Source organism: Vicia villosa, unplaced genomic scaffold (assembly GCF_029867415.1).
Source record: "Vicia villosa cultivar HV-30 ecotype Madison, WI unplaced genomic scaffold, Vvil1.0 ctg.002471F_1_1, whole genome shotgun sequence".
NCBI lineage: Eukaryota > Viridiplantae > Streptophyta > Magnoliopsida > Fabales > Fabaceae > Vicia > Vicia villosa.
The window spans coordinates 116,444-137,850 of record NW_026705937.1 but is presented as its reverse complement, the minus strand read 5'-3'; the positions used below and the strand labels follow the sequence as shown (position 1 = coordinate 137,850).

Here is a 21,407-nt window from a genome sequence, read left to right as displayed (position 1 = left end):
ACATCATGTACTTACGCTTCATACATAGCCACGGAGGTAGGTTATAGATCATAAGAATCACAGGCCATGTGCTATGCGAGATACTTTGAATACCATGCGGGTTCATTCCATCAGTAGACAATGACAACCGAAGGTTTCTTGCTTCTTTTCCAAATTCAGGATATTCAGTATCAACTTTCATCCATTGTGGTGAGTCTGCCGGATGTCGCAACTTTCCATCAATAATTCTTTCATCTGCATGCCAAGTTAAGTGTCTTGAATCGGTCTCACTACGATACATGTGTCTAAATCTCGGAATTATAGGAAAATACCATAAGACTTTAGCAGGAGACAACTTTTTCTTATATCGAGGGGCACCACATTTAGGACACTCATTCAACGCTGCATACTCGTTTCGAAACAAAACGCAATCGTTTGGACATGCATGTATCTTATCATAGCTCATGCCAATAGAGGACAACATCTTTTTGGCTTCATACGTTCGATTGGGAAGAACATTATCCTCTGGTAGCATATCTTTCATAAGGGCTAATAACTCTGTGAAACTTTTATCCGACCATCCATTGTCCGCCTTTAAGTTGTACAACTTTAACACCGCAGACAATCTTGTGAATTTTGAACAACCATCATACAACGGTTTCTCTGCATCGCTTACCAACCTCTCAAACATTTTGGGACAATCCGCAAGATCTTCTTCAAGCGCTTCTGCAATCTCTTCGACTCGATCGCAATCGTATGTGTCTGTGCAATCGTCGTTTGAAGCATACTTCCTATTACAACTCGACCCAGCATTCCCGTTCCTTTTCTCACCATGCATTGTCCAACATGTATAACTTCTATCAATTCCAAACCGTAGTAAATGGGATCCCAACTGTTTCCCGTCAACCTTATCCCCATAACAGCAACCCAAGCAAGGACACGGCATTCGAAGCGGGTCTTCGGAGTGCTTAACCGCAAACTCAACGAATTCCCATACCCCTTTCTCGTACTCTTTCGACAATCGGTTTGATCTCATCCATGTCTTATCCATGACTTAATTAAGCTAAACAAATGCTTCTTGGTTTCTCTATCAGGTACTAAGGAATTCTGTCAAGATAATAAATAGCTATCATCATAATAGAATACCTAATCAGAATACCTAATCAGAATACCCGATTTCTTAAAGAAGACATTACCTTATTTCAAGGTAATTAATATAAGTCCACAAACCAAAAAACTCGTTGAGAGACACTAAATTGATATTAAATAGAACCATAAACAATAAACTATAAGCAGAAAATAACAAACTATAAGCAAGAAGAAAGGGATAGTAACCTTAGTTAGACTTGATGTGGGAGATGGGTAGGTTTGAATCGGCGTTGTACAAGTAGAAACCAGAGACTTCAAAGTAACTGTAAAATTAAACACACACACACGATGCAGTTAAATAATATGATTAAAATTAAAATTATAAAGTCCAAGACCATTTTATAAACTTAATAAAGAACACACAGTTAAGGTCATTTACATTCCTTTTACATGAAATTCTGAAGTTCGTGTTACTAGTTTTCTCCTTTTGAAACATAAAATTAAGCATAGTTGCATAGTAAAATAATAATGATAATGCAAAATTCTTATCACCAAACTATTTCTTAATTTAACATAACCTTGATAATAACGAAGATATGGGCAAGGTAAAATACAAATAGCATAATCATATAGCTTACAGGTGGCGAAAAAAAGAGGAAAAATTACTATATATTGCACCATTTGAAAGAAATCCTTTTTATAGAAATCCAAAACATCAGCAGAAACAGAATTCACAGTCCAACTATTAAAGAAAAACCTGAACACGTAGTTAACCGGTGCTAAAAATCCTAAAGTGCAATCGATCCGGTCCCAAGATTCAAACCTCTAAACTTAATAAAGAACACACAGTACAGGGGCTGATTTAAACAATCTCTAAACTTAATAAAGATCACACAGGATGAGAGAACCTTAATAGAACTTCAAAGAACATTGCAAATGAAACAAGAATGCACTGCACAAATTCTAACCAACCAAATATCCCTAAACCCCTTTCCATCATACTATCAGTTAAAGGAAGCACTTTTTCCTGCTCAACAGAATCAGAATTTGTTAAAACCGGAACTGAATCTTCAATTGCCATAGCTATTTAAATTAAACTAAACTCAAAATCAAAATCAAAACCGGAACTGAATCTTCAATTCCCTTTTACATCAACCAAATTAAACCGGTTAAGTGTCTAACTATGTTTAGAATATTCTAATACATGATGAATCTTTAAGACACAAAGATTTAAGAGAGAACAATAAAAACTTAACAAAACTTCAAAATATATAACACTCTAAAGACATTTAATCAAACATGTAATATGCTTCATTCTCAAATTGCAATGCAACCCTTAGTTGAAACCCTTAAAACTAAACCCATAAATCATATTACCTTGCACAGTCAGACGGAGGAGAGAACGACGGTGGTGGCTGGCGACGGAGGGACGAACGTGGTGGCTGGCGACGGAGGGACGAACGGTGGTGGCTGGCGACGGAGGGACGAACGGTGGTGGCTGTGGCTGGCGACGGAGGGAGGGTTTTTCGGTTGCAGAGAAAGTGAGAAACAGTACTGTGAGAAAGTGAGAAAGTGAGAAAGTGAAAGCGTGTTTTTGTTTTTAATTTTTACTAATAAAGGCTACTAAAGCGCTTCAGAAAAGCGCTCTCATAGCCTAGTCTATACCAGCGCTTTTTAGCAAAAAGCGCTCTCATTAAACCCCCCTATAGCAGCGCTTTGAAAAGCGCTCTCATACCCCCCATTACCAAAGCGCTTTTCAAAAGCGCTCTCATACCCCCCCCCCCCTTACCAAAGCGCTTTTCAAAAGCGCTCTCATACACCCCCCCTACCACAGCGCTTTTCAGAAGCGCTCTCATACCCCCCCCCCTTTAAGAGCGCTTTTTTAGCGTGTTTTTTTATTTTGTTTTTAGTGCAACCTATAAGAGCGCTTTTTACCAGAAGCGCTTTAGTAGGGGTGCTGTTAAAAATTAAATTTGGCGTAGTGTTTTATCTCCCTTTTTATTTTAATAAAATAAAAATTTTTATTCATCTCACGGGTCACTATCAACACAATATCTATTTTATTTTAATCAACCATTGTCTTAATTTGAGAAACAAAATCCTTAATTTTAAATATTCATTTTTTTTTCATTTTTTCATTAAGTATATCATTTCAAATTTTGCATACCTATCTAAATATATTTTATATCGCATTAAATAATTATTTATCTAACAAGTCATTATCACCACAATATCTATTTCGTTTTAATCAACAATTACCTTTATTTTAAAGAAAATATTTATTTTTAAATGTTAAATTTCCATTTTTTTTCTCCATCTCACGAGTCCTTTTTGTATATGGTTATTTAAAATAATTGAGTTTATATGATCACTGTTCAATTATACTTAAATCTCACATTTCAAAATTACATGTGTCTAAATACATTTTATACAATATCAAATAAATTTACCGGTGCAGGAAGACGAGTATCTTACTACTAATTTGTTAATAACAATAAAATAATTATGTTTTTTGTTGAGATTAAATTTTGTGTTTTGAAAATTCCATATTTTTCTCTATTCTTATTCATTTTATTAAAAAGGGGTTTAATTTTTATTTATTTAAGTTTCGAAAAATAAAAAGGGAAAGGAAAAACGGAGAAAAAAATTTAAAATGAAAGTGATAAATTAGCCCGAATTTGAAATTTGAATAAAAACATAAGAGAAATAGTGAAAAAGTTGAAGTTAAATAATGAATAAATGTGATGGAGCCATGTGTCACATTGTGGTCGATTTATAATGTGAATTATTGACTCATTATGTAATTATTGAATTGCTGATTTATTAAAAAATATATATATTTTCAATATATCTAATATGCAATTCCTTAACAATGAAGGTAATATAACTCTATTTATTTTTCTAAAAAAATATAAACACCAAAGTACCTTAAAAAGCATAAATGCAGTACGTTTGTATATGCTTTTATAAATAAAGCACAAACTTATATGGAAATGTTTAATGATAAAGTGTATAAAAATGGGTTTTCTATTTTTGAGTTTTCATTAGTGTAAAGATACAGTGAACAATCTACACATTAAATATTCCCTTTCCCTTTTTCCAATTTTAATCTAATTCTTATTTTTTGTGAATAACTTTTTTATAGTTAAAATAAAGAAAAAACTGCTTTAAAAAAATAATTCATTTAAATTGACACCTTAAATTCAACCAAAATATATATAATATTATTTTCTTTAAAGCAAATAAGATATATATATATATATATATATATATATATATATATATATATATATATATATATATATATATATATATATATATATATATATATGATACGATATTGTTAGCAGTCACAAAAATACCAAAATACCAACAAAAATAAAAAAGAAATCAACAATAAAAAACATAAAAAGCCAAACCACCGATATTAAAAAAAAAAACATAAATCAATCTCAAACAAATAAAGCCACAAAAAAGAAGTTAAATAAAATAAAAAATTATACTCAAACATTTGGAATAAGAAAATGAAAACAAAATCAGAGGTTTTTAATGAGTAGCTGAAACTCTTCATTTGTTTGAAAATCTCACATGCAATGAATGTTATACAAAATCTAATAGATTTTTTTCATCATCTATAAAATTATACAGGACTCACACCATTAATCATCATCATGTTACATCTTACATCAAACTCTTCTTTCCTTATTTTCTTCTTCTCTCTCTTTCTCTTTCTCTACTCCTTTCATTCCTTCCCTATACGAGGTTCCTTCCTTCTTTCATTTAATTTATTTCTTATTTTTATGAAATAATTTTGATCTAATTTTTATCATTCTTGTTTTTAGATGGTGTTAAAGTGGATGGTGATGAACAACTCAACCAAGGTGTTATGCAGAATTCAACTCTCAAGCTTGCTCAAATACAAACTAGTAGGAATGATTTTTTTAACCATTTTGAAGTTTACACCGGTGGTTGGAATATCAGCAATTCTGATTATATTACGGTTTCTCCCTTTCCATTTCATTCTCGTTTTTATTTGAATTTCACACTTTTATTATCTTTTTATGAATCGCCTGCAATAGTTGTCACGACAAAGATGACAAGTATATGAAACACCGACATGGACACTGAATACAACCCTGACATATCGATAATTATTTTAAAAAATAGATAAATATAAAATTATCACATGTGTCATAGTCGTGTTGATGTGAGATAGTAAATTTGTCGAACACCAAATATTCCTTTATTCAGAGATATCGGTGCTAAAGAGTGGCAGATGAATTAGATCATATCTATTTTGTTTGTTTTTTTTAACTTTAAATTGGTGTTTCTTTTTTGCAGTCGGTTCTTTCAACTGCGGTTCCCATATTCGCTGTTGCGGCAATATGGCTCGTACTCTTTGGGCTTGTTTTACAGATCACATGTTGTTGTTATTGTTGTTTTCCCAAGCAGTCCGATGGTTATTATCAACCAGATTGCATCTCCTTGATCTTCCTCATCCTATGCACCATTACAGTAATGTATGAATTTCATTCTATATCTCTCTCACTCGGCATATTTTGACTCCTTAATCACGCTTGCTCATGTTATTTCAGATGTGGATGTGTTGTTTTGTACTCTAATGAACAAGAATTCCAAGAAACAACATCAGACATAATAGATTACATTTTGAGCCAAGTTGAATTCACAGTTGAAAATTTAAAGAACGTGTCGAACTCTTTCGATTCAGCTAAGACTATTGCACATGAACTTAATTTGCCACCTGATGCTGATATGGGCATTGATAGTGTTAAGAAGAAAATTTTGGATGCAGCGATAAATATTTCTAACAAAAGTCATGATAATTCCGAAATAATATATCGTGTCTTGGATGGAGTGTAAGTTCAAAGGTTAATCATTTTTATTTGATTTTTCAAATTATATTTTTGTACAATCATTTTTATAATTTTTTTTTTTTGTAGGAAATTATCTCTTGTTCTTGTTGGATCTACTATGATTATTGTCTCAGTAATTGGATTATGTACGTATGTAATAACTTACTTTACATTTAGGTTTTTTTATTGTTCTAAAGGTTTGCCAAAGTTTAATATCATTCTATTATGTTTTTATTTATTTTTACAGTTACTTCAGTACTTGGATTGAAGTGTATTTTATATAGGTAAATTAAAAATTTTTTCTCGATATTCAAGTTATTGATGAATTTATGTCCAATAAAGGTCGTTGTTGGTAAATGCTTTTTTTTATTTTTTATTACAGTTTAGTAGTTGCTGGATGGATTATTGTTGGAGGAACATTTATACTATCCGGAGGATTTGTTTTTCTTCATAAGTAAGTTGCCGTTTTACTTTCATATTTGTAGTGCAATTTTTGTCCGGATTATTTTGGATGTAAACTTTGTCTTGTTATTTTATTCTGCAAATTGGAGAAATTTTGGGAACTCTAATGTTTGGTTTCAATGAAAAAACAAAACAAAATGAGGTTTGACAAAAAAAATTAAGATCCATTGGATTAAGTTATTTTTTACGAGTGATTTTTTTTATATTATATCATTTTATTTTCAAGATTTATAAATAATTATTTGTAAAAAGTTATGAATAAAAAATAAGTTTAAATGGTTTTTCATTAAATATTATTTAAAATATTCTTTCTTTTTGGTATCATTATATTTTTCGGATATGAAAATTTCAAAAAAGGTGTTTAAAATTTAAAATATTTTGAATTACTTTTATAAAAAAAATTTAAATGATGTAAGTTTGTATATATTTTAATTTTATGTATTGTATATTTATGTTACTAAATACCAAATTAATAGTTAAATTTATAAAATAAGTGAGTTAAAAATAATTTTTTATAAACATTTTTTAACCACGAATACAAAACTCTTTTTTTAAAGTTATAATATATGGGTTTTTCTTCCTTTTAATTAGAAAACTTAATTTCATTAGAATAAATAATTAAAATAATCTACAATATTATTGTTTATATTTAGCTCAAAATAAAATAATATAAAAATTATTTATATTGTTACGTGTTAGTTGAGTTAAATGAGTGTAAATTTTAAATTTATAATTTAATTTGCCTCATTAACATTTATTTATTTATATTTATGTAGTAATAGTAAATAAATTGATATATACATATCATTAATGTGTTCTTTTATCATTAAGGAAATATATGTGGGTTACGTATATGGTAATTTTTGAATTTTTAATTGGCTAGATATGGTATGTAGCGTTGTGAGGATCACTTATTCGTTGTATATGAAACCGAAAAATAAATTTCATTAAGTGGAGGCCAATGTTTTCTATTTAATTAGCATCACATATTCATAGTATATGCTCAAGGGAATAAGAAAGTTTTCAATTTAATGCGGAAAAATTTAGCTACTAAGGGACTAAGATTGTTCATACATTGTGGATCTTTATGAAATCGACATGTAAAGAGATATGAATACATTTAGCTACGAAGTAAGAAAAAATTTACTCCTATCCGTATCTTTTTAAAAATGTAGTTTTTAAAAAGATTAAGTTTGTTTTTTTAAAAAAGAAAAGATTAAGTTTGTCATTAAAAAAGAGATAGCAAGACGCAGTTTATTGTCGGTTTAAATGCTATTTGGGTATAATCTTGATTATATAGATAAAAAAGTTTAATATTAAAAAAATTATATATTGTGTATATGTAAAGTAAACTTTTTTTTTAGTAATATTTTTTATTAGCAACAAAAAACAAAAAGTTAACTATTTTTTCAATAATAATTTCATGTTTTTTTCTTTCAATTCTATTACTAAATTTTCTTACATATTCTCTACACTACAGTGTTATTGATGATACCTGTGTTGCCATGAATGAATGGTCTGAAAACCCAACAAGTCATACAGCCTTGGATGAAATTCTTCCCTGCGTCGAGAACCAAACATCTCTCGAAACCTTCTTGAAAAGCAAATCAGAAACATATATTCTTGTGAACTCAGTTAATGGTTTGATTTCCAAAGTATTGAATGACAACACCTTCCCTAACAATAAATCAGGCCCTCTTGTTCCTCTTCTCTGCAACCCATTCAACAGTGACCTCACAGTTCGACAATGTGTCGTTGGTGAAGTAGGATTTGAAAATGCCATTGAGGTAAGAACCATTTCACAAAATTTATGAATTTCAAATCTATATAAACTACATCTATAACTCTGCGACAGCAATACTTCTAAACAAAGACGCGTCTGATGTTGAACATGTGTCAGTGATGTATTTAGCGTTTTTAATTTGGCTTCAATATTCTTGCAGGTGTGGAAGAATTATACTTGTCCAGTTTCTGGATCAGATAATTATTGTAGCACAACTGGTCGTATTACACCATTCATTTACAACCAGCTTACTACTATGGTGAACGTGACCTACAGTTTATATCATTATGGACCATTTTTGGTTGATTTAATGGACTGCACCTTTGTTCGGAAAACTTTTAAAGACATTAACAACGATTATTGTCCCAGTTTAGAAAAATGCACTAAATGGATTTATTGGGGATTATTTATGGTATCTGGAGCTGTAATGTTGTCTTTAATATTTTGGATTTCATATGAAAGACATCCCTATCATAATCATTATTACAGAAGACAGTTTTAACTTTGTGGATTATAATATATATTGAAACTAAATAAAGTTTGGTTGATGGTCGTGTACATTTTATGTTATATTATAGTCATTATTTTTTTAGTACATGCATAAATTTAGGGTGAATTCTTATTTACCCACCTCAAAAAGGTGGGTAAGGTTACCTTTAGTGTAAAATGCATTGAAAACATCAAACAATTATTCTATATGATAAATAATTAAATACATAAAAATTAAATGGTATCATCTGATTGGTGGAATGTACACAACCCATCTTTTTGTGATGGGTAGAGAAGTTGTCCCCTAAATTTAGATTAGGAAAACAAGGCTTTATATGAACTCAGGGAGGACCATTAACATAAGCCATGATTTATAATGTAGTTTATTTGAATAGTGAATTTGCACAACATGATACACTCCTACGGCTCTTTTTTTTTTTAATCAAGATATATTAATAAATAGAACCAAAAGTTCTAACAATCGATCACAAAAAAGCGAGGCCAAGTTCCAAGCAAAGAAAATTAATCACCAAATACAACTTAGGAAAGGTAAAGCAAAGGGGCTTTGTTGAATTCATGAAAGTTGTAATTGGTCTGAGTAATTTTCCCAATGAACGACCACCGCCAAATAATCATCACTATGCCATAAAAGACCTACGACAGCGCTCTTTTTGGGCTTTAAAAGCGCTACTATAGGTTTTAGCAGTGCTTTTGGTTTAGGCAAAAGCGCTGGCGTAGGTAGGCCTAAGGCAACGCTTTTTCTTAAAAAGCGCTTTCATATATTGGCATAAAGCAGCGCTTTTTCTTAAAAAGCGCTTTCATATATAGGCCTAAGGCAGCGCTTTTTCTGAAAAAGCCCTTTCGTAGGCGTTTTTAATAAACCTATTATTTTTATAATTTCTAATATTTTGACATATCTCAAATTCTCACTAATATTTTGAGAAATACATTTATTATATTAAACAAATAAAAATTAAAAAAAATATGGCTTTTTTTTAATAATTTATTATTTGACAAAAAAAGCTCCTTTAACACCTAGATTTTCAATATTTAGTGTATTGAAACTAAACCGAATTAATTATCCATCCATCTTTATAAAGAATATATCACCATTCCTCCACACTCCAACTTCACTTAAAATTCATATATGTAAAGTACACTACTACAAACTATACCTTCAGTGATCTTATATTACCACGGTCATATATACACCGTAGTCATATCATATTTTTTACGTACATATTTTTTTATTAAGAAACATTTCATTACGCATCCTCTAAAGAACTATTGTCATATAAATTGGGTGACAAACTTCTAATCCCAACATCATCATAAGTATAACAACTAAGGTAGTTTTATTCAACCGTGGTTATAAGTTTTTTATATATCATTAAGGTTGAAGGTCGCACCCGTTGTGAATTTTTTTCCATAAAAATAAAACTAACAAGTACTTTATTTCGTTCATAACACACCGAGATGCCCTAACGAATGAGACGAAGGTGATATCAAAATCTTCACCGTTTTCTTCGAATTTCATTTCTGGATGCATAATTATCACCATCCTATTCGAATATAATTTCTGGAAGTGAAATATTCACCATCCTCTTGGAATATCAATTCTGGTGCATCACCATTCTCTCTCTGACGCTTATGAATGTTTAGGTTTTACCGCATCTGTTTATGTTCTTATAAATGTTTATTGTTCATGTTTTAGATTTTGTGACATTCACTTCCTTTATTTTTTCGTGTTGTTGCTAGTGTATTTTGGTTATATTCAAATTTGATAGCATATAACCATAAAATTAAACCTGATAGATTATTATCTTATGATAAATGAGTTCTTGTATTCCATGAAACCATATGATGAAAATCCTAGTTTAGTGTGTACATTAAAATAAGCTGATAGATTATTTGTAAGTTTAAGCTGACAGATAATAATCGTTTATAGAATTTCTTGAATACAACTTTCATTAAAATAAATCTTAAGCTGAAAACTTACTAAAACCGTCAACCATTAATTTATAAATCATATCTAAATGCTCTGGCTGAGAGAAAGTTTGACCAATCATAATCTGGTTCGTCTTCATCAGAATCGATGAGTACTAGCCTTTTCACCCTTCTTCTTGATATCCTCTTCTTGAGAGCTCTCCTGGGTCTCAAAGGTTCGGTACAGCTGCAACAACTTTCAACGACTTGGACCTCTTCTTGATTTTGAGAAGGGTTTTGAACAGGAGCTCTAGCCTCTACAGCCACAACAACTTTAGTTCTCTTAGTATTGTTGGAAGTTTCAGTAGAAGTAGTACTCATGTTGATTCTTCCACTTCTCTGATTCCTTTAGATGAAGTTCGTTTTATGTTTTGGTTCAAAGAGAAACAAATAGTCTCAAAGACCAATTTTTCTACAAATTATTAGATAAAATTTACCGTAAATAATTATTCAAGTGAAAATTGGAAAAACACATCACGATTAAACTATGTTTTTTTCATATGCAAGATAAACATTTACCTTTAAATTGATTTTAGAAGAAGAAAAAACGAATCAACATTGATTTGAATGTTAAACTCTTTTTTAGGTATATAGATTACAAACTTGAAATAAAAAACAACAAAATAATTTCTGCACGAACATTACTCATATATGCACACTTTTATAATGTTTTTTCTGTGTAAGCAAGATATATTGATAGGGAGAACTAAGGGTTCTCCAATCCGATTACACGAATACGAAAAAACCGCACAAAAAAGAGAAAATAATCCGAACACTTTTTTAATGTTGATATTTGTATTTGATTATAACTATACAAAAACTCAAATACACAATAATAATAATAATAATAATAATAATAATAATAATAATAATAATAATAATAATAATAATAATAATAAAATACCTACACGTGTGTTTAGAAATGTCCAGAATCTCGACTTCAAATGAGGAAAAGAAATATTGCTTAAAAGTTAATGCAACAGTGTTTGTTTGTTTTAGAGAGAGACATGTTCTTTCTTTTATAATGATGGTGGGATACATAAGGTGTTCTATATTTCCATGGTTGCAATGCTTCATGAAAAAAGGTGTTCTAAATTTTAATGGTTGCAATGCTTGATGAAAAAAAATAATCTGGTTGACATTGAATACGTAATTTTTCATAATTCAAATTTTATTTTACGCCTCCATTAAAATTCACATTTTTACTTTTGTTATTTAATTTTTTCCTCCATAGAAAATTAACTTTTATATATAATTTACCATTGTACCTAATATTACACAAACACGTTATTAATGTTGTAATGAAATATCAGTATTTTAATTATGATTGATGAATTTTTTTTATAATATTTCTTTTTTAAGTTTACTTACTCTATTTCCCTTTTCTTCTACAATATCATTACACTACACGAAATATGTCAATTTAGCATTCACAAATTTGCTTTAGATATATTTTTAAACTATTCTATGGTTCAGTACATTTGCTTATCCTATAAATTATAATTTCATAGTCAATGCATATATAATAAAAATTATTTGACAAATCATTTGTCCAGTTTCATATTTTTAAAAGAAAAATAATCTCTCAAACAAAAATAAAATTAAGGCAACTTTTTGTTGCTTTGTGAATTATAATTTTTGAAATAAAAAAAAAAACTTTAAATTTTTTTATGAACAAGTACTTGGATTATGAGACACTAGGGATGCATTACCCTTAACTCAAGAAGAACAAAGTACATAAAACCAATCAAAGGCCTCAAGCCACTCAGATTATAAGAGTTTAGAAGTTAAAACTCGAGTCATATGACACTTTCAATCCTCCCAACCATGAAAATTACCACTAAATAAAGTATTGAACCATTCTCGTGATTGGGCTTTGGTCCTCTCCATAAACTACAAATTAGCCAGCTCTTCCTCCTTGAAAATAATAGGATTTCTATTTAACCACGAGTCCAACAAGTTGTTGCCCAAAACAAGCCAAATCATTTGTCGAAAAATTTCCTCTCAAGTTTTTAGCGAATTATTATCAAGTAGTCTGGTAGGGAGCTATTTCTCTCCTCCATCATAATTCATAGCCATGAGAACACTTCTTTCCAAACAGCTTTTCTAATCACAGAAATCTTGAATAAATGTAACTCATCTTTCTACATTACTTGACATAAATAATAAGTTCCACTATCAATCTCAACGGGAATATTTCTTTTAATCAATTGAGCTTTGCTTGGAATTCCTTTCATCAACATTCCCCATCAAAAAACACAAACCTTTCTAGGATTTTTCGATTTCTAGATCATGTCTAAACCATTAAGATATGTTGTATCTAAGGCAGAATCGTCATTCACGTGATGTTGAATCACTGCATAACTGCTTCTAACTGAGAACTAGAAACTGTCCTTCCACCAAATAAATCTATGAGCTGATTCGGGTAAAAAGAAAACGTGATGCAGAATTTGTAACAAATTCTCCAGCTGACCAGATTCTTCCACTGATAAATATTCATCCCTCAAATTAATTGACCAAGCCCAAGATCCATCCATCCGCACCATAGCATCAACAACTTTGACATCCTTGTGGACAACCCTTTCAAATACATCAGGAAAAGAAAATCACAAAAGATCATGAAAGAATGCATGAGATAGAGGCGTACTGAGAAATGATAATGCATGGTTGGTACAGTAATGAACGAACTAAATTTTTAATGCATGTTGAGGCAAATATGCAGTAATTCCTTTATTGCTGAATGGTACAATTATTGTTTTATGGCTATATTTACATTGATTGCCTCGTACGTGACTAATATTGATTCATTGCAATATATAACTAACCATGCAACTTATAATTGATTACTAAATTAAATGTATCGTGGTTTTTTTAAACCTAAGATATTCTTCAATGTTATCATGCATTGTTTATTATAGATTCTTCAATGTTATCATGCATTGTTTATTATAGTCTTGGGTTAAAACATATAGGGCTCAAATGTTAGAAAATGAAGCCTTATCAGGTTTGAATCACATTAGTGGATATTTTTCATTTTTTTAAAGATTATTTTTAGTTGTTTTTACATTTTAAAATATTCTAGGTTCAAAACATTCATTATTTTAAATGAATTATAATTATTATGCATACTTTTAATTTTGTTTTAAAGGAGTCAATCAAATTATATAGTTTTTTAAATAAAAAATAAAATTTATAATTGTTTATACAATGAAAATTAACGCACCATTATATATACTTGAATTTCCTGCGAATTTACCTGCGGATTTTTCTGCGTTTGTTTTCTCCAGCTAAATCTTTCATGCGTAATATTTTCGGCTGGTAATTCCGCAACTCTATCCCAGGAAACTATCCGCCGGTAAATTTTCTAATTTTTTGTTTTAATAAACTTTTGAAACATTATAAATAATGTAATTATAAATATAATATAAAATAAATTTATAATTTAAAATGTTTTCAATTTAAATAAAACAAACCAAATTATAAAAGCTGCAACAAAAGTAGTAAAAAAAATTGCATTGTCAAATTATTAAAAATGATTCAAACAATCAAGCTTCTGGTAATAATTTGTCCACCCAGGTAAAAAAGATAAAATCATCCAAATTAGAATCAAGTTAACAAGAAAAACAGTACAAATCAAATTCAGTGCTAAGGTCTTCTTCATCTGATTCATCGACGTCATCTTCATCTGTTTGATCACTTTCATTAGTGAGTTGAAATTTAAATCCGACTTGATCCTCATCGAAATCACGTATTTTCTTCAATTTTCCTCAAAGGCGACGCCCCTATCTTTCAAACTTGCAATATCGCCATCCAAATTCAGATTTGATTTGGTCCTCACTTTTCAAAATAGATACAACATTTTATGTCATATTCCTGCACTTCAAAGACTTTTGACTTAAAAAACAGGAGCATGTGTGAAACCTAAACACTTCATGGCCAAGAAATTCATTACTAATACTAACAAGTTCCAAGTCAGAATATCGGTACACGTTGCAGACTGTAATACAGTGGGAGCACTGACTTTTTGAAATGTTGCAGATAGAAAGAGTCGCCACCGACTTTTATTTTATCCAATATATAGAAAGGCTAAAAGAACAAGAAAAGGCCTTAAAAAGATTTTGAGTTCGGGGGGCAAGTTATACAAAGGGAAGGTGTAAGCACACTTTGTATCCATGGTTATCCATGGGCTCTTAATTGCTTAGTAAACAAAATAACTAGCATCACTATCACAAACAGATCCAAGCCATGCTCATACAATTCAATCACATATCAATACCAAAAACATTGAAAGGAATTTAAGGACCTGTACTATGTCAGAACCACCCTATAGCTTGTAACGGTCTTGGATAACTTTCGAAACATTCTGGCATTTATTCACCGAGAAATAAGGTTTATAATGGATTCCTGCCATAGAACCAAAACACCCAAAGCTCGTGTAACTTAGACCCAAGAAGGATTCAACCAAAGTCATCCATATGTAAGACTAATTAATAAGAAATAGACGAAATAACTTATCTTTTAACACAACTTCAGTATCCACTATACCAATTTTGTCTTTTAGCAGTACCCCTACTAAAGCGCTTTTAGCAAAAAGCGCTGGTAAAGGTTGCGCTAAAAACAAAATAAAAAAACACGCTAAAAAAGCGCTCTTATAGGCTGGGGTACGAAAGCGCTTTCAAAAAGCGCTCTTATAGTGGGGGGGTACGAAAGCGCTTTTTGAAAGCGCTCTAAAGGGGGCTTATGAAAGCGCTTTCAAAAACGCTCTTATAGGGGGTGGGGTACAAGAGCGCTTTTATCCTAAAAAGCGCTGGTATAGCCTTAGTTACGAAAGCGCTTTTCAAAAGCGTTGTCATACCCTTTTTAAAATTAAAATTTTTAAAAACAAATTATACTAAACGCGCTTCATCGTTTCCAAATCCCTAATTTCTTCATTGCTGCCCAAAGAAAACTAAAAATCTTTGAACTCAGAAAACTCAGAAAATCGTTTCATCTGAAAATCGAATTCAAATCGTTTCCATCGTTCGCTTTCTCCTTCTGATTAGGGCTTCCGAACTTGATCTTCTCACTCTGGGCTTCTGAACTCGTTCTTCTCACTCTGGGCTTCCGAACTCTCTCTTCTCACTCAGTATTCTTCTCAGGTATTCTCTTCGCATCTGGGTTTCGATTTACATGTTATTTTTGTTCGTGTTCTTTTTGTTCATGTAACATTTCTTATCTAGATTTATCTTTATTAGAAATTGCATACATTTTCTCCCTTAAATTTTCCTTTCCGATACATAACTAGATTAATCAATACTGGGTTTTACTTGTCAATTGCAAAAATAAAAAATTGTTGACCACTTGTTGAATCTTGTAATGTTCTGAAGCTGTATATTTCAAAGTGTTTAGTTTGCTTCATGTTATTTGAAATTAAGAAAAAAATATGTTTGTGCTTGCTGTATATGCATCTTAGTTGTAGTTCAGAATGGAATTTTACTGCTGCTAAGGTTTTAGATTGTTCTAGAGAATAAAGATTTTACAAAAACTAATTTTTTCCATTGAGATGTACCTTTTTTTTTGTGTTGATTTTTATCTCTCTGTTTGTATTATTATACAAATAAAATTGCACATTCCTATACTTCACTAATGCAGCCAGTGGTTTCTTCTAGATGACCAATTTTTCTGTCAAATATCTTACTGTTAATGAACAATCTTTGATATTTGAAGTTTGCATTACATGCTCAAATCTATTAATTTGTGAGAAATTCACTTTTATGATACTGTGTCGGATAGTTTTAATTCCATTACTTTAATGTTTCTGTTGATAGAAAAAAACCCAATTATGATATAGTTGGTTTTGAGAGAAACTGCTTTTAGAACTTTTTAAAACCAAATCTAATATTTGGTCCAATTTGGGTTGGTCTAAGAACCATGCACATCCCTGGCCAGAAAACCGTGACAATTTTTCTTTTCTTATTTTAAGAACTTACCTTTCCTTCTCTTGTATAGCTCACTATTGAAAACATAGATCCATGGCATCTCCTTTCATAATTGTTAGCATCTATGCAATTGCAATCCAATTTAATCTGATTACCGTTTGCACAAAATTATAATCTATTACATTCATCTTATTCATTGATTTTTCTTTTCCACATCTTTTATCAACATGTTTTTCTGCAATGCACGGTTACATCTTATTCTCTGTTTGTGTTGATTTTTATCTCTCTGTTAGGGATTTTTTTAAGCTATGGATTATGACCTAATTTTTATATTCTTCAATTAAGTTTTTTATTTTATATTTTTTAGGAATATCTTTGCTAGATAGGGGTTACTTGTGAAGAGTGAAAGTTTGATCTCATTCAAGAAGTTGCTTTCTACTATACAGGTAATTAATTGTTCTCTCTCGCCAAAGTAATATGTTGCGTTTTATTGCTTCTGATTCATTCCGTGTATCCTTTGCGTTTTGACAGAAACGCATTATACCGTTCTGTTCCTTAATAATTAGTTGTTTTTGTTTAGCTTAATTAATTAAGACATGAGTGTAATACTCATTATTCCGACATGTGGAATATTCTCTGATTTTTAAGTGATGAACTTACTAACTTTGTAACTTTTAGTGATGAACTTACTAACTTTGTGAATTGAAATCGCCATAGGGGTTACTTGTGAAGAGTGAAAGTTTGACTGTTTTTGTTTAGCTTAATTAAGACATGGATAAGACATGGATGAATTCAAACCGATTGTCGAAAGAGTACGAGAAAGGGGTATGGAAATTCGTTGAGTTTGCGGTTGCGCACTCCGAAGACCCGCTTCGAATGTCGTGTCCTTGCTTGGGTTGCTGTTATGGGGGTAAGGTTGACGGGAATAAGTTGGCATCCCATTTACTACGGTTTGGAATTGATAGAAGTTATACATGTTGGACAATGCATGGTGAGAAAAGTAACGGGAATGCTGAGTCGAGTTGTAATAGGAAATATGCTTCAAACGACGATTGCACAGACACATACGATTGCGATCGAGTCGAAGAGATTGCAGAAGCGCTTGAAGAAGATCTTGCGGATTGTCCCAAAATGTTTGAGAGGTTGGTAAGCGATGCAGAGAAACCGTTGTATGATGGTTGTTCAAAATTCACAAGATTGTCTGCGGTGTTAAAGTTGTACAACTTAAAGGCGGACAATGGATGGTCGGATAAAAGTTTCACAGAGTTATTAGCCCTTATGAAAGATATGCTACCAGAGGATAATGTTCTTCCCAATCGAACGTATGAAGCCAAAAAGATGTTGTCCTCTATTGGCATGAGCTATGATAAGATACATGCATGTCCAAACGATTGCGTTTTGTTTCGAAACGAGTATGCAGCGTTGAATGAGTGTCCTAAATGTGGTGCCCCTCGATATAAGAAAAAGTTGTCTCCTGCTAAAGTCTTATGGTATTTTCCTATAATTCCGAGATTTAGACGCATGTATCGTAGTGAGACCGATTCAAGACACTTGACTTGGCATGCAGATGAAAGAATTATTGATGGAAAGTTGCGACATCCGGTAGACTCACCACAATGGATGGAAGTTGATACTGATTATCCTGAATTTGGAAAAGAAGCAAGAAACCTTCGGTTGTCATTGTCTACTGATGGGATGAACCCGCATGGTATTCAAAGTATCTCGCATAGCACATGGCCTGTGATTCTTATGATCTATAACCTACCTTCGTGGCTATGTATGAAGCGTAAGTACATGATGTTATCTATGCTAATTTCTGGGCCTAAACAACCAGGGAATGACATAGACGTATACTTGGCACCCTTAATCGAAGATTTAAAGTTTTTGTGGGAGAATGGTGTGGAGGTTTACGATGGGTATAGGAAGGAAAGTTTCAACTTGAGGGCTATGTTGTTTGGAACAATTAATGATTTTCCAGCATACGGAAATCTATCCGGGTACAGCAATAAAGGTCAAAAGGCGGTCCTGTTTGTGAAGACAAAACCGATACGACACGATTGGAGCTTTGTCAGAAGAATGTCTTTCTCGGTCATCGTAGATTCTTAAATTCTAATCATCACTACCGTGGGTGGAGAAAAGCATTCAATGGAAAGGCCGAACATGGTACAGCCCCGCCTTTTTTGTCAGGTGATCAAATTTTTTAAAAGGTGAAAGATGTGAGCACTCAGTTTGGTAAGCCATTTGCACATTCACTTGTCAAGGGTGGGTGGAAGAAGAAGTCAATTTTTTTTGAACTTCCATATTGGAAGTCGTTGTACGTAAGACATTTCCTGGATGTTATGCATATTGAAAAAAATGTATTTGACAGCGTCATAGGTACATTACTCAATATACAAGGAAAGTCTAAGGATGGCCTTAACATAAGGAAGGACATGGTAAACATGGGAATGAGAACTGAATTGGGACCCGTGACGAAAGGAAGACGAACATATCTGCCACCTGCTGTTTACACTCTATCTAGAAAGGAGAAGAAAACATTGTGTAAGTTCCTCAGTGAAGTTAAAGTTCCAGAAGGCTACTCTTCAGATATTAGAAGACTTGTGTCCATGAAAGACCTCAAGTTAAAGAGTTTGAAGACACATGATTGCCATGTTATAATGGAACATTTTTTACCAATAGGTATACGTTCTATTCTGCCAGAAAAAGTAAGAAGCGCAATAACTAAGCTGTGTTTCTTCTTCAGGTCTATTTGCAGTAAGGTGGTCGATCCCGCGATCTTACCAACATTGCAAAAAGAGATAGTTGTTACTTTATGTGATCTTGAAATATATTTTCCTCCCTCGTTTTTTGACATAATGGTTCATCTAGTCGTTCATCTTGTGAAAGAGACACAATTGTGCGGACCAGCTTATATGAGATGGATGTACCCTGCTGAACGTTATATGAAAATATTAAAAGGGTACGTGAAAAACAGAAGTCGACCGGAGGGTTGTATTGCCGAACGATACGTTGTTGAAGAAGCGGTTGAGTTTTGTACTGAATATCTGTCCAATGTTCAATCAATTGGACTCCCCAAATCTCATATTGTCGAAAAAAAGAAGGAAAAAGGCTAATTGGAAATAAAGTTGTGACAGTATCAATGGTCGAACGGGATCAAGCGCACTTGTATGTTCTGCACAATGAGATTGAGGTTGAGTCGTATGTTGAAATGCACAAGATTGTTCTCCGAGACTTAAATCCAAATAGAAATGAGAACTGGATAGTACGAGAGCACAATCGAAGTTTCATACCGTGGTTTAGGGATCATATTTATTCAAAGTATCATTCAGATCCTACTTCAGTAACAGAAAGGTTGAGATGTTTAGCCTATGGTCCAACTGTAATTGTGCTTTCTTATAGCGCATACGCTATAAATGGATACACATTTTATACCAAAGAACAGGATGATAAAAGTACTATGCAAAATAGTGGTGTTACCTTGGTAGCTGAAGCAATGCACATATCAAGTGCGAATGACTTAAATCCGAAATTTGCAAATTTGTCATATTTTGGGGTTATCGAGCGCATTTTGGTGTTTGATTATGCGAAGTTTCAGATTCCTGTATTTGGTTGCAAGTGGGTTGAAAATAATAGTGGCATACGCATGGATAAGTCAGGATTTTTGCAAGTGGATCTCAATAGGGTAGGGTACAAAGATGAGCCTTTCATTCTAGCCTCTCAAGCTAAACAAGTGTTCTATGTCAATGATCCGACAAGTACGAAATGGTCTATAGTGCTTTTATCTAACAAAATAGTTGATGAAAACATTGAAGATCAAGGTGATATTGGTGTTGGCATTGAATCTTGTACAAGAAACGATCAAAATGAGAATGAATCTTGTACTAAAAATGATCATAATGAGGGTATTTGGATCAATCCAACCGTCCGCGTTGTTAAGAGACGCGTAGAACACAATCCTACCAAGAAAAGAAAGAGACGTTAGTGATAAAGGTAATAGTGTACATATTCCGACTAATTTGCTTTATTCAATTTGTACCGATTGTTTTAGTCAATAGTATAGTACTTATTCAATTTTGGTGTATATTCTCGTTTTGTACATAACTTTTGAACCATGTATCCGTTTGTTGACTTCTTTGCCTGTAACTATACTATTTTGACGATTCCGGAGCTGCTCATGCACTTATCTTTACATTTCGGTACTGTTTTTTTATCGGTTTTGCTTCTGCCCGTAATCAAAAGTAGGGCTTAGGGTCTGAATTTCGGAAAATCGACTTTATTTTTGAGTCCGTGGGGACGTTTTACCATAGCCATATAAATTTCGTTCAATTCCGACAACTTTCTTTTTTACGCTTATTTTGATTTGTACCGATTTCGTTTCTGATTTACTTGTACATGCATGGTTGTACTTCCATTTGACTTGTATAGATTGTTAGCTTATTAATAGTCACTACAACAAATTTGTCCTTTAGCAGCGCATCTACGAAAGCGCTTTTGGGAAAAGCGCTGCTATAGGTTGCGCAAAAAACAAAAATAAAAAACAAGGGAAAAAAGCGCTGGCAAGGGGGGGGGGGGTACGAGAGCGCTTTCTAAAAAGCGCTGGTAAAGGGGGGGCTACGAGAGCGCTTTATAGAAAGCGCTGGTAAAGGGGGGGGGGGGGTACCAGAGCGCTTTCTAAAAAGCGCTGGTAAAGGGTGGATACGAGAGCGCTTTCCAAAAGCGCTGGTATAGGGAAAATTAGGTATATGGTACGAAAGCGCTTTTAGAGAAAAAGCGCCGGTATAGGTATACCTATGAAAGCGCTTTTGAAAAGCGCTCTAGTAGCTCATT

At 32.2% G+C, this 21,407-nt stretch overlaps 1 protein-coding gene and 1 long non-coding RNA gene across 2 annotated transcripts; one reads left to right on the top strand and one right to left on the bottom strand.

Annotated features, from left to right (window-relative positions):
* Positions 1-507: 507 nt before the first annotated feature.
* On the bottom strand, positions 508-2,692 carry LOC131638898 (uncharacterized). Its single transcript, XR_009294794.1, has 3 exons — positions 2,446-2,692; positions 1,315-1,391; positions 508-1,086 (listed from the first exon to the last, which is right to left on the bottom strand). It is a non-coding gene; the product is annotated as an uncharacterized LOC131638898 (long non-coding RNA).
* Positions 2,693-4,513: 1,821 nt separating this feature from the next.
* LOC131638897 (uncharacterized) lies at positions 4,514-8,735 on the top strand. The gene is made up of 9 exons (XM_058909431.1): positions 4,514-4,830; positions 4,911-5,068; positions 5,410-5,588; positions 5,664-5,945; positions 6,030-6,088; positions 6,190-6,226; positions 6,325-6,396; positions 7,885-8,191; positions 8,348-8,735. Exons 1-9 carry the CDS (start codon positions 4,740-4,742, stop codon positions 8,687-8,689), a joined length of 1,527 nt encoding a protein of 508 aa, XP_058765414.1. The 5' UTR covers positions 4,514-4,739; the 3' UTR covers positions 8,690-8,735.
* The last annotated feature ends 12,672 nt before the right edge of the window (positions 8,736-21,407 follow it).